Here is a 14138-nt window from a genome sequence, read left to right on the forward strand (position 1 = left end):
AAGTTGGTACACCTCTCTTCACCTACCTTTTTTTATGCTTTGACAGTAAAGTAGGGAAAATATTTTTTTTAAAGCATCTTATCCATGAACTATACAAGAATTGTGATAATGTATAGAAAACAGCGAGACAAATGACTGTTTCTAGTTTCCAGTGGGGTGTTTATGTAAATAGTGTTTTTAAGTTAGAATACTTTTCCCTTTTTATTATATACAGTAATTATGAAAGTTTTCATAATTCATTATCTTATAGGGGAAATTACAGTTTGCCATCTGATTATAGTGAATCACGTGATAACAAAACATGAATTTGAAGCACATGACTATGAATTCTAATATTACAGTAGAATAAGTTAGTGGACAGTGTGGAATTCTTAACTCTGATCTGCAGACGAGCAGAACTTGTGAATGTATTATTATTTAATAATTTTTTTAGACCTCTAGTAAGTGGTTTTTATGCCAAGTGACTATGTAGTAGAAAACTTCTGAAATACAATGTCTACCCCTAAAATAGTTTTACATGGGTACAGTTCAAAAGTAGCAGAAAACTTGAGTCTTGTCACGTGGCCTGAGACGCACAAAATTCTCACATAACCAGTCCCATTGAAGTAGACTGCTCTTGTGAGTACAGTTTTATAGGATTGAGTCCATGATCCTCTCAATTCAGTAAAGATGGCAAGATCAGGATTCAATATGGGTTTCTAGTTTTCCTTATGTTTCATTCCAAAGTGCTGTCAATATACTGCTTGCTTTCAGACCCTACCTTAAACCTTAGCTTTTGAAAGCCGTTTTCCTAATCTGATCTGTGCCTGGATACCTGTATGAAGTTGTTACAGTTAGCAGAGAAAACAGGTCTTGTCAGAAGTGAAAATTTCAAGAAGTTCTCTTCCCCCCCCCCCCCCCCTTTTTTTTTTAATAATATATTATAGTGTCTTATGAAAAGGCCAGCTGTTTCTGGTCTCGCAGTAAACTGAAATGATTGGTCAGTAATCAATGTAGCTCAAATTCAAAGAGCTGCTTTCTGAAGATCCTGCTTGTAAATTTAGATAGTGGCAAAGCACTGCGTGTATTTAAAAGACTTTAAATACAAAGGGGGGGAATATTAAATAGTTTGCTCTTATATAAAGTGTGGATAATATTGCCAAGTTCTATTCTATTCATTATTTTGTATTGAAGGGCCAAATCATACTGCTCTGTCATTTTATAATTGAATAATAGTCTAGTGATTCACAGATACTTATGTGCATAAGAGGTGGTAAAACTAAACCAATTAAGTACTATGCAAAGATTAGACTGGAAAAGGGGAAAAAAGCCGCAAAGGAGCAGATTTAAGTGTTTTTCACATTTGCATGTATACGTCTGAAGAGAGGAGGTGTAGGGATAGTTTAGTTTCATTTTGCATCAAAATGTTTGTTGCTCCTGCTGACTTTAACTTTTAAAATACAGCTGGATATACTTAACTCTTAACTGAATTTCAATCCTTAATATGTTTTATTTTGTACAGGGATTGCAATTTGCTTAAAATCATTAATGTATTAAATGCAGTGCATTTTGACCTAAAAACTTGTCCCAGATTTCATTCACAAGGCTAAACTATTTAATTTTTTTTGAATATTTAGTCCCAGTTCACTAAAGTGTACAGGTATTAGATGCTTCATAAAACTACACTGACCTTTGAATACTACAGTGAATCAGTATCCACATCTTAAACTCTATATTACAACCTGGCTAAATTCTTTCTAAGACATCACACCGCTTTAGATTTTTCATTGGACTCAGTTTTATTTTTTTCTGAATTTGAGAAAATATGCTGTAGTATGACAAATAAATTAAATTTTGTATATTAAGGAAGTTGTGTTAAATTGATGTGAGTGTGTGCTGGATTATGCAGGGCTTGAAGTTTTTGGTATTAAGGTATTCTGAAAGTGCTATCAAATATGGTTATAGAAATACAAAATGGCTTTCATGGCTAGTGTTACATTTTTTGCACTGACCCATTACGTAATACTACTGTAGTAATAGTGTAAGATTAAATCTTTCAATAAATTGAGTTTTTCTAATTGGCTTTCCCTTAGAGCTAAATTCAATTTACCATTTAAAATTCTCTCATTCTGAAAAGTAAATATTTTTTTAAATATTCCTTCATACTTATAATTTCTAGCCCTGTGACAGAATCGAAGAAGCTCTTGATTTGTCTTGAATTTTTTTTGTTTCTTAAAGGGGTTGTGTTTTATACTACCTTTTTAATAAACAAACTTATAAACAAGCTAGTCTTTGCTTCTCTGATCAGTGTTTGAAAGAACGTATTTAGGCTAATTCCGCGTTTGATTTGTTTAGTAATTTTTTTTGTTAAGACCGCATGAATGAATATTTATAAATTGTGGTTGAACAGTAATTTTAATGCATGTGTACATATACACGGATATTTTAGAGCCAGACTTTGTATCTCTGATAAGGTTACTTTACAATCTATACATTCTATTTTTTTCTCTTGTGCTATAAAAGTTTCTGAAAATGGATAGGCAGACTAAAACCAAACTGAATTCCACCCAGAATTGCAGCCTCTGCTGGGTAACTCGCATCAAGATGACAGGGTTGAAAGTGTTTAGGACAGAGAAAGTTAAGTTAAGCGAGCAACCTAACACTTGTATTCTGTTGAGCAGATGCTTTTTGTTGCACCCACATACACGGCTGTAGCCATCACTTCAGTGGGACCAGAAAGCAGAGGGATGGATGTAAGGTGGGGAAGGAGAAAGGGAAAATGGAAAATAAGGCATCTGGGGGTGGCATCTAACAACCTTTCCTCTTCAATGTTGAATACAATCTATATAAGTGACTTCAGGTATGTCTGACCTTTTGTAGGAAGGTAACATTTTTGACCCTGGTCATGTATCCAGTGGTTCTTTGCCACGTTTTTTTTTTTACTAGGAACTGTTCTTCAATGTAGATATTGTCTCCTTGATTGTGTACACACTGTCAACAAAATCCTATTTTTAAAAGCCCATTTTCCTCATTCCTGAAACCACCTAACCTGGTTGACTTGTTGGAGTGCATTTCATGCATTCTTAGTACCAAGCTGAAGGAAACGCCTAGTTCAGTCACAGCTAGAGGGGTAGAAAGCAGCTAGGGAGTTCATGCACACTCCCTGCATTCTCCTGCAAAGCGCACACGTCCATGCTGGGAAAGGATCACAGACGCCACTGCATACCACAGCATGACTGTTCAGAGTGTGGATAGTCTCCCAGTGCGGCGCAATTGAAGGCAGTAAAATAAGGTAAGAGAATCCTGTTGTGGTATCAATACTTTTATATTGGAAAAGGGGGAGACTTTCACTGAGCTGTTTGTATGCTGCTTGGAAAAACAGTGAGAAAAAGAATTTTTTTTTCCAGGCAGTTCTGGATCTCTGGGCAGCAGGGAACAGAGGACAAAGTTGCTCCATGAGACACTATTTGAGAACTAGCGCAGAGCCTTGTCATCTGCAGCAACTCTGAACATTTGGATTCCCAGGGACTTGCTAGCTACGCACCTTGGCTCTCAAAGAGCAAATGAACTTTATACAACCAGAAGGTGGGAATGGGCAATGGGATGGATCACTTGAGGATTACCTGTTCGTTCCCTCTGGGGCACCTGCACTGGCCACTGTCGTCCTTGTATTTCAATAATAGGTTGTTTAGAAAAAAATCTTAAATCCTACCCTGTTTGTACTCTTCCACCCTGAATCAATACATTCCTCTTAAACACATTTTGACAGTAGTTTGTGGTAGGCAAGCAAACTAGTGGCTTCCAGCTCTGTGACCGTTTGCCCTGGAAGCTATGTATACTACCTCTTTGTAGTCTTCTTGCTGGAGATGGAGGAGTGGGAAGTTAAGGTTGGGGTGGTTAACATACCGTACAGTGCTCCCAAATCTTGGCCCTGCCTTTATACTGTCAACCTCCCTATCACCCAAACCTTGTCCAAATGGCTCATTCTAGGGGATGGGTAGATAGAGATAGAAATGATCTCAGCCGTGATTCTATTGCCACAAGTTGGCTTCAAACAATATTTCATGGTTTTAGGTGCACCGATACCATGGGTATGAGCATGGTATGGAAAACTAGATAGATACTGATTATTTTCTCGTAGTACTTTGTTGTATCTTGTCTAGTGCTGTAACTCCGCAGCCCTTTCACTAAGTGAGAGGCGTTGAAGATGTCTGAGCACTCATACTGGAAAAACACACTTGCCTCGGGATGCAATTTAGAGTCATGACTAGATTGAGGATGGTTAACTAGGGCAACCTAGGGACATTCAGTGACTTGTAATGAGAGAAGTAGTCCTTTGGCCTGGAAATTGAGTGCTTGACTTTACAATCGTAATGAATTTAACGTGTAATCACAAATAACAGGGAGGAAATCATCTTGGAACAGGTGTTTTTAAAGGAGCATTCATGAGGGAGAGTCCAATCACAGCGTGCTTGCCATCCCTCTAAATGTGAGGCATGGGATAGATTTGATCCCTGCAAGTGCTCTGGCAACAAGTGACCCTGGGCATGATCCCTTCCACTAGCCTGAAAAAATCACCTTTGGACTCAGATGGAGAGAGACCCACTTAATGATTCATACTAGAATTTACATGATGCAGCTAGCAGTAGGCCTGAGATTTCCCAAATCAAGGCAAAGTAAAAGCCACTATTTCTTCACTAAGGTAAATCAGCTGTGCTGTTTGGTGCAGAATATGAACAAGGACAGTGGAAAATCAAGTAGGAATAGTGTGCTTTTCTGGTGTTATTGGAGTCCAAGCTCTTCGAGGCATGAACCTTCCATTTATTAATTTTTATGATAGCACTAGAGGCCCCAATCATGAAGCAGGACCCCTTTGTACTAGGAAATGTGTATAAACATAAGATGGTCTCAAATTTTTTTTTTATTGCACCTAATTTTTAGTCTGCATATGTCTACCTTTAACTTCCAGCCATTTGATTTCATTACCTCTTTCTGCTAGAGGTAAAGATCAGAAGTGCTAGGACCAGAAATTTAATTCACACATAAGTATGTAAAGACTGTGATCAAGTCACCTCTTCAACTTTCTCCTGGATAAGATAAATACTGAGCTGCTTTAGTCTCTCACAGTAAGGCAGGTTTTCCAGACCTCATTATTGAATCTTTTCTAAACCCTTTCCAATTTGTCAATATACTTAAGTGTGGGCACCAGAATTGGACACACTATTCTGCTAAAGATTGCACCTATGCTGTATAGAGAGGTAATACCATCTCCCTACTGCCACTGTATATTCCTCTGCTTATGCATCCATAGATCTTAGCTTTCTTAACTGCAGCATCATACTGGGAGCTTAGGTTGAGTTGGTTATCCACCAGACTCCAAGTCTCTTTAGCATCACTTTCCAAAATACAGTCCCTTTGCTAATGATTCACATTTAAACTGATGGCAAATTTCATCAGTGCTTACACCTAGCCAGCAAAAGATTTGTTTAAAATGAGTTAGGGCAATGCTGGTCTCAGTGTGCCTAGTAAGAATAAATGCCCTCCTAGCAGTGCCTTGGAAAGTCCACTACATGGCAATCAAAGGATTTCTCATATGGCAATTTATACATAGTTAAAATAGCCTGTCTTGAACAGGGAAAGGCTTATATAGATCAGGGCAGTCATTTATGTGTGGCAAGATGTGATTTAATCCTGAGTCAGGATTTGAAAGTCTTCGGGAATTCCCTGACTTGAATATCTGAGCTGGGCCAAGGCTTGTTTCCTCCCCCCCCCCGCCAAATGAAATATAAATTAAAATATATAGAGCATCATCTGTTTGTGTTTGGTTTGTCACTTGATAGTCTAACCTGAATGTGTAAGGAACTGCATTTCTAAACTCCACTGAAGTAAGTGTCATAAGAGAACATGGTGCAGGGTTTTCTCTTCCCTCTCTGATATAACATTATGTTGACGGTAGCAAGACTCTGGAGCCAGAGCCATTCTTTGAGATTTGTTCCTTAAAGGATCTCAAAGCATCTCCCAGACATTAGTGAATCAACCTTAATACCTCAGAACGGAGTTGGTCAAAAAAATTCACCACCACTTTCATTGCAAAATGCTGTTAGTCAGATTCAAGGTGTTTTGTGAGACTGTGTTAACTTTGACAACATTTGAGGGAAAAATTCAAAGTGGAGTATTTAATTTAGACATTTCATTTTGATTGAAAAAAAAATAACCTTTTAAACTTCATTTTATAAAGTTTCAACCTTATTGGCTAAAGTGTTTTGACAAGGTCACTTTGATGTTTCTAAATCACATTATTTTAGAATTTCTTTTGTGGAATATTTCAAGATTTGACTTTGTCCTGATTTGGGATGAAAATAAATTTCAGAATGTCTGAATTTCCTGGGGGACAGAAATTCCATTTGCTGACTAGCTCTGAGCTAGGAGAAGGTGGTCTCCCATTTTATTAATGGAATAAATGAAGCTCAGACAGTTGAAGTGACTTGCTCCAAGGTCACACAATAAGTCAATATTGCCAACCCTTGTGATTTCAGCTGGGACTGGAAGTTGTCTTGCCATGACTGTGAGAAGCTTCAGCCCTGCCTGGAGGGAAAATCTCTTCTGATTAGTTGCTTTCCGTACCTGCCCACCTTCTGGGGAAGAGTAGCCATCCAGGACTGGTGTAGGAGTTAAGACACAAAAATTTAAGTCTCACAATTTGGGGGCCAATTATGTTTGGGGTTTTTTTTGTCTGACATTTTTGAATTTGTGGCATGAGCATGGCTGAAGTTCCAGATAGCATAGAACTTTTGAGCTCAATTATTGCATCTATGCCACTCCCATTGACCTCTCTGGGAATTGTATGCATGCACCAGACAATAATGGGACCCCCGTAGTTCTGATTCCCAGGTTCCCATGCTAAACACTAGACCATGCCATCTCCTACAGAGGTTACAAAGAATAGCTCCTGTACTACTATCGGTCCAGAGGTACTAGAGAACAATAACTAATGCCAAGCAGGCACTTGCCAGCACTAGTTTTAAATGATAGAAAATGAGTAGAGTGCACCAAGCAAACAAATTTAACTTGCAGCTGTTCAGAGAATATAGACATGTGGTCATAAATCTAGGGCTTCTGCAAATGCTTCTGATGCTAGTATGGCATAGCTATTACCTTGTATCCATCTATGTGCTTGTGTGCAAGCAATATTTTTACTATATAAGGGCCTTCCAAAAGAGGACTGCTTAGTGAGTGAACAGCTCATGTCACTGGTTCCCTCCGACCCCACCCCTTCTTTCTGCCTTATTTGGGAGCTCCAGCCATTGATCCTACACATGCTCAGAAATTATGTAGCAGAGATAAATTTATCCATCCTCATACCACCCTTTGCACCTATGGATTATAAATCTTACTGCAAAGACCAACCTGGCCAGTTGGCATCATTAAGCTCTTTTATTGGCATCCCTGTACAGATATCCATGTGCACCCATCGAATCTGAGCTAGCAACCCTGTACACGCAGGGTTTGTAGGTCCTTGTGCAAATTGGTGGGGAAAGGGAGAGTGCAGCAAGCAGGAGCCCAGATACAGGATCTGCCCCCGCTTCTGCTGAAAGTGGTCCTTCAAGTCCTACTAGCTTCAGTACGGAGATGATCAAACCCAACATTTGCAATACAGCTTTGGTTCCAAAGTCCTTCTTGTTTTTGTTCATAGGCACGGCTAGTTACTGAAGATGGAAGCAGAAAGGAAAAACTCTCCAACACTGAGTAAAAGCAAACAGCCTGTGAAAACAGAATGGGGGTCTCAGAGTGTTGTATTTACTTACTTTCAAGGGGACCTTAACAGTGTGATAGATGAACACTTTTCTAGAGCGTTAAGCAATGCCAAGAACCCACAAGATCTGAGCACAAAGCATAAGAGTGAGGATGTTACCCTGAAGAATGGTGAGCAGTTTTCCATCAGTGTGTGTTTCAATGCAATGCTGCTGTTTAACTCACTAGAGAGTTATGCTGAGACATTTAGACACTGAGGACCAAATTATCACATTTACTTCTATGTAACCCCACTTTCACAAAGGAGTCCAAATTCTGATCAAGAGTGAAATCATTCTTTCAAAGCCCTGAGCTTGTACTTAGGATTTCATGGATAAGCCATTGGGCCCGCCTGTGTGGATCCCCAGTGAATCTCTGCATGGGTCCAAGTGCAGGATCAGGGCCCTACTTTATGAAGAAAGTCTCCACCTGTCTCTGATGTATTACATCATTTTATATCATTTTTTTAAAAATTAAACTGAAGAGAGTCTGTCTTGCCATGACACGAGAAGCTCCAGCCCTCCACCCAAATTTCTGCCCTGTCTGCAGGGAAACCTCCTCTGATTGCCTTCTCTTCCCCAGGAGGTGGGCAGGTAGGGAAGGCAGTTAATCAGAGCTGCTGCAGGATTTAAGACAAAAAATTTCAGACATTGAGGAACGCTATGCCACCCACCCCTTAGAAAAAATGCCTGAGATGTTTCATGTTCACAGTTAGAGGTGGTAGTGACTTTTTAAGCTAGTCTATTTTAGTGTAGATTTGTTTTTTTTTTAATTAGAATGGTAGTAAATAAGTCAATTATTGTAAGTTTCCTTATGTAATGTGGATGAAATTTTGCAGCCTTTACTTAGGTAAAATTCCCATAAAAGTCAGTTGGAATTTGTCTTGGAAAAGTAAATAAGAACTTCAATAACGCTTCAAACACTCTTTTCTTTAAAACTAGATAGCCACATGTCTCCCCATCAGTGGAATTTCTCTTCTCATTGGACCAAGTCATATCAGTCATCTCCTGCTACAAACACATCAAATTCTGATCTGAATTTGTCGGCTGCTGCTACAGACCACCATCAGGCATCAGTTTTGCGGAATCCTCCTATTCAGCCTGCAGATTTGTGGCACTTCCCTTCGATAGCTAATCCAAGTCTTACTGATTCAGGATATCCTCGCTCCTTGCCTGACCCTCAGATGGTGCAGGGACCAATGTCTGATGGGAAATATGGTTCTCTTCTTGATTTTCTGCAACAGGAAAGGTGCCCAGCATCTAGCCAGGAATCTATTATGAAGCAAAGCTCTAGTTCAGCCTGTATTACTGGATCAGCTAGGTTACAAAATATGAGTCAAAGTTTAACTCCTGGGGGAGGTAAGAAAATATTTACTATTCCTTTTACTGTGATTTGCCCTTGTAAATGAAAAATAAAAATCTGTGCCTGAAGGTGGTAAAAGCAGACTCATTCAGTCTAGCTCCTCTTCAATCCAGTTTATGCTGTAGCCTGATCAAATAACGAAACTATAAACCTTTCACACACTTACTGATTTTCACAGGTTCTTTCAAAAAAGTGGGCTATACAGAAGTTTCTCTCTCATTACAGGACTGACTTGATTTGCAAGCGAGATATACATATTCGGTTGACCCTTTACATAGAAACCACATAATTCTGTTCATCAATATAACCAAACAGCAGAAAGCCTTATACATAGCAACTACTTTTAAGCCATAAGATACGATAGCATACTTACAACACTTAGAGACAGAGATGAATACACAGTGAGCAGAGCACTCCTGAAGGCCACGCGTTAGTTGACACCAGTCCAGGAAGCCAAAAACCAGGGAACAAGACTGGACTAGACTTTTATACCCAATGTTTATGTGATGTATTGGATCATAACAAGATTAATACCAGTCTCTTATTCATATGTGGCATTCTGGATCTCTGTAAATTATGCTTTTAATCATTAACAAACATCTTTTCTTAATTTCCTATGCATTAATGCAGTCTAACTGCCTAGTTACTAATTGCCAGAACTCCCTTATTGCAGAATTACTTTTATAATTCTGTGATGTATTGTACCATTGTGGTCACTTCTCTCTCTCTCTCTCAGGATACATCTACATTACAGGGGGGAGTCGATTTAAGATACGCAAATTCAGCTACGTGAATAGCGTAGCTGAATTCGACGTATCGCAGCCGACTTACCCCGCTGTGAGGACGGCGGCAAAATCGACTTCTGCGGCTTCCTATCGACGGCGCTTACTCCCACCTCCGCTGGTGGAGTAAGAGCGTCGATTCGGGGATCGATTGTCGCGTTCCGACAGGACGCGATAAATCGATCCCCGAGAGGTCGATTTCTACCCGCCGATTCAGGCGCGTAGTGTAGACCTAGCCTCAGAATAAGAGTGCAGAATTAATGACCTAGGCTTAACTTCTTGGGCCTGCTAACTTCTAACTAAAACTCAGCCTTTAGCATAACTACTTCCACAAAGTCTCATACTAATAAAATCAGCCTTTAACCATAGCAAAGCCTAATAACCCAATTACTTGTGTTCTCCGACTTGCCCCCTTATGTTTAGCACAATAAGCAATACACAATCAATATCACACCCCAATAATGTCCCTTTTATAGCAAGCTAAAATGATACACTAGACAAGGTCATAAGTTAACAATTCAGAGCCCTTGGCTGGAAGTATTTTCAACAGAGCATCAATGATATGTCATGTAGTACTTGGGAACTGTGTGTTGGCTGCATAGTGTAGCACCATAATCGTTTCCTCTATAGTTTCTTTCCCCTCTGTTATGGTGAGGCGATACCAAATATGTAAGTGAGCTACAATATATTCAGAACACACATAAATGAGTGAGCGCCCCTAGCTCTTATATATCACTTTTCACCAGTAGATCTCAAAGTGGGTAGCAAACAGCTGGGTGTGTGCTGGAAGCTCAGAGTATGGCTATAAATGGAGTGGAATGTTTAGATATTATTTGAGCAATCTGACTATGGTGTAGGCATTAATTATACCCCGTATATAGTAACAAACCACAGTGCCCATAAAAAAAAAAAAATGTCCATGTGCCTAAGAATTTTTTCCCCCTCCCCATTACAACAATAATTGGGGTAAAAGGCTGGTCCTTGAGCCATGCTCGTCTCCCAGCCAGACCCAGGAAACGGCACTAATATTCACTTCAAACACTACTGAATAAATATTTAACATGATGTTCAGTAGACTCTATAGACAGGGTGTAATTCACGCTATGGCTATCCCTGTTCTTTTCCAAAAGGGGTTAAAGTAGTCCAGGAGTTAAGACGCTAGGATTTGGAAGACCTGGGTTCAAGTCCCTGCTCTGCCACAGCCTTCCTGTGTGACCTTGGACAAATCAGTTAGGGAACAGAGGGACAGGGAAGCGATCTGTAAAATGGGGTTGATAGCACTGCTATGCTCCCAGAGCTGACATGAGGATAAATACATTAAAGACTGTGAGGCGCTCCAATACTATGGTGATGGGGGCCAGAAACGTATGACAGAACAGCTTCAGACAAACTCGGTCACCAGGGAAATCTGGTAGTTAGTTATTTGTAACATGGTTGCACCCATAGGTGATCCCATTCGGATAGGCACCAGTCACTGAACAAAAAGATGGTCCCTGCCTTAAAGAGCTTAGTGACCAAAATTTACACCATTCAGGGACCCACGAGAGAGGAGTTTAGTCCATTTCCCTGGCGCCCACATCACAAAGTCAGCCACTGCAGTTGGGACTAATTGGCACCATTGTTAGTCTCAGACCCACCTAGGACTGAACAATGTCCCTCCAGGCTAGGTTGGACACACTGGTGGGGGTGCTGGCACTGCTGCTGCCTATGCTGTCCCTGTTCTCTGGGTTAATACAGGACTTCCTTGCAGGGCTGTCAATCTGGCCCCTTCTCCCCATTAATTTCACAAGAAAATGGTTTTTAGAACTCCTTAAAGAGACACTGGGGAATGTGTAGCACATCTGCTATGGGCCAGATAGCAGAATGTCCATAGCAGGAAGGGGCAATGATATATTAACAAAGCAATTTAGAGTAGGGGGTGTTTTTAAAAATATCCAGCCATGAATATAAACAGGTGAACACTCAGCTTCCTGTCTGCCTGGACAGGCTGCCATCCCATCTCTGCAAGGGCTTCCATCATTACTAACATTAGTGGAGCTGGAAAGGAGAGATGAGATTCTCAAGTCAGACTGCAGAGTGTGTCTTTGTTCTCAGACCCCATATGGAAAATGCAGTGTGTATTCGGCAACAGATTTTTTGCTTTAGGTCCATTAATAGATGGATTTAGCTTTGTGTTGACATTGCATATGTATTTCCTAGATTTCTCCTTGCAGGGTGTAATGTTTGCCATTGTTAATATTTGCAAATACTAAGTGATGTTCTTACTATATTAAAGATGCGCTCTGGATTTATAGGATTCTAATTAAGGCCTGGCAATGTGGGTCTGGGTATTAAAGCATATGGAACTCACTCTGACACTAGCAGGAAGCATTTCATGAAGGCTGGGTGAGTGAGCATAGAGCCAGGACAGAGAAGCAATACTGCTAACATCACAGCTGGTTGAAACTTTAAAAAATTCAAATGGTCAGGGAAAAACAGTTGGGGGAAAAAAAAAAGGTTGCCATTCTCCAACTACTGTCTTCCCTTTGAGGATCTCAGGAGGCTTTAATATGTCTGAAAAGCTCTAACAGCCCTGTGACCTATACCACTGTGCAGATGGGCAATCTACAACACAGAAAAATTAAGTTACTTGCTCAAGTTCACCCAGTCATTACAGCTACTCCCCTTGCAGTCTATAATCAGGCCCCAGGAATTCTGATGTCTAGTTCTTGGCTCTAACCAAGAGAGGATACTTCTCAATGCACTAGGGACTTCTTTATGGGACTGCTGATATTTACATTTCTAAAAGCACAGAATGCTGTGCAATGGTCCTGCAACACCTGTGCCAACACCTGGGTTGCAAAAGCACAATGTTTCACGTAAGAACTACTTTTAGTGTTGTACCACTCCAGCTTATCATGTTTTTTCCCCTTAAAATTAAGAAAGGAAAGGCAGCTCCTATCAAAGCCCAGGAAACCCCAGCATCACTCTTGCCAGTTCAGGTAGGTAATGGAACCAGCAGTTACATTAAAACAGTGTAAATGAAATTGGAATGAGCTCTTGTAATCTTCAACCAGGTGTAGTTCCAGGTGTGTTACATACTTCTAAGAATAGCCATGGTTCTTTGCGGAGACGGTGGTTTGCTATGCTAGTCGGGACACTTCAGAAGTGTGTTTCTCAACTGTCTACCTCTAGGGTAGACTTACTTTCATCCTACACAACTCTAGTTTGAGCTCCTTGTTGTAGTAGAGAGGTTAGAAACACCACACCCTGCAGCAGCCGTTACAATATTAGTGCTAGCAGAGCAATAATCCCCAGATCCTTCAGGCTTCCACTATTATTGCCTGTATCTCACCTTAGGTCTTTGTCCCACATTTGGGAGGTTGCTCTGGTCACATGGCTTCTTTATACTTTCAGTGATGTGATTTAATCTCAGAACTAAAATAGCCCCAAATGAGATGACCACCAGGTGCCAAAAAAAGAACATTTCTTTAAAACATTTTAAGAGTTTATGTAGGCTCGTGCTGTACTGACTACTTTCATATTGCTGTATTTTTCAGGTATCCAGTCCCAGGATAGAAGACGAGACTTATACTTTTAGCCAACGGACATTTCTGCTTTATTCCTAGAGAGTTCTTTCTGTGAACTTTTATAATTGTGAATCAGGAGGAAATAGACCACAGCCATTCTGTGTTTTTTCATCAGCCAGTTGCATGACTACACATGCTAATATACTATTTTGTAAATGAGAGTGATGTACTTCTAAGTAAATAACTTCCAGCCCGTGTGATTCTACCATAGTAGTTTGCCTTGTATAAATGAAATACATTTGACTAGAGGAGAGTTGCCCTTGGGCCCTCTAAAGACTCCTAGCACTTTAAAATCCCCCTACAACCATTTGTTTACCATCCTTTGGAAAGAATTACCGCCCATTACCATTATAGAGGGATGCATTCAATGCCACAAGTTTTCATGTCCTCACACTTGCAAGTTCCCTGACTTGGCAGCTGGATTTGAACTTGTTTAAAATAGCTCAAGTGAGTCTGTTTACAAGGGGACTGAAAATGAGAAACAAGCCAACATAGCCAAGATCATTTCTCCCCCCGTCCCCGTCTTTAGAGATTTGGAAACATTAGGGGTCCAATACTTGGATTCATACTTTCAATTCATCCATTGGAGACTCAAGGCTATATGGAGGCAATGCAGGGTCAGTGGGCTATGCAGGGTCACATCCCCCCCCCCCCC

The 14138-nt window shown here is 40.3% G+C and overlaps 1 protein-coding gene across 3 annotated transcripts; it reads left to right on the forward strand.

Annotated features, from left to right (window-relative positions):
- Nucleotides 1-803: 803 nt before the first annotated feature.
- On the forward strand, nt 804-14110 carry VGLL1 (vestigial like family member 1). 3 transcript variants are annotated; one of them, XM_034781007.1, is made up of 5 exons: nt 804-3271; nt 7673-7902; nt 8712-9128; nt 12836-12895; nt 13454-14110. In XM_034781007.1, the coding sequence occupies exons 2-5, from the start codon at nt 7692-7694 to the stop codon at nt 13492-13494; spliced, it is 729 nt and encodes a 242-aa protein (XP_034636898.1). In that variant the 5' UTR covers nt 804-3271; nt 7673-7691; the 3' UTR covers nt 13495-14110. The 3 variants fall into 3 exon arrangements, with proteins under 3 accessions (XP_034636898.1, XP_034636901.1, XP_034636900.1); XM_034781010.1 differs by lacking the exon at nt 12836-12895; XM_034781009.1 differs by lacking the exon at nt 804-3271 and having other exon boundaries at nt 6323-7902.
- The last annotated feature ends 28 nt before the right edge of the window (nt 14111-14138 follow it).

Source organism: Trachemys scripta, chromosome 9, assembly GCF_013100865.1.
Source record: "Trachemys scripta elegans isolate TJP31775 chromosome 9, CAS_Tse_1.0, whole genome shotgun sequence".
NCBI classification, from domain to species: domain Eukaryota; kingdom Metazoa; phylum Chordata; order Testudines; family Emydidae; genus Trachemys; species Trachemys scripta.

What these genes read in the sequence shown, in the direction of transcription:
- VGLL1 (XM_034781007.1), top strand. Translation starts at nt 7,692, where the DNA reads ATGGAAGCAGAAAGGAAAAACTCTCCAACACTGAGTAAAAGCAAACAG. An exon ending in GGATGTTACCCTGAAGAATG is followed by an intron (nt 7,903 to 8,711) that starts GTGAGCAGTTTT and finishes CTTTAAAACTAG; the next exon opens with ATAGCCACATGTCTCCCCAT. An exon ending in CATCACTCTTGCCAGTTCAG is followed by an intron (nt 12,896 to 13,453) that starts GTAGGTAATGGA and finishes TGTATTTTTCAG; the next exon opens with GTATCCAGTCCCAGGATAGA.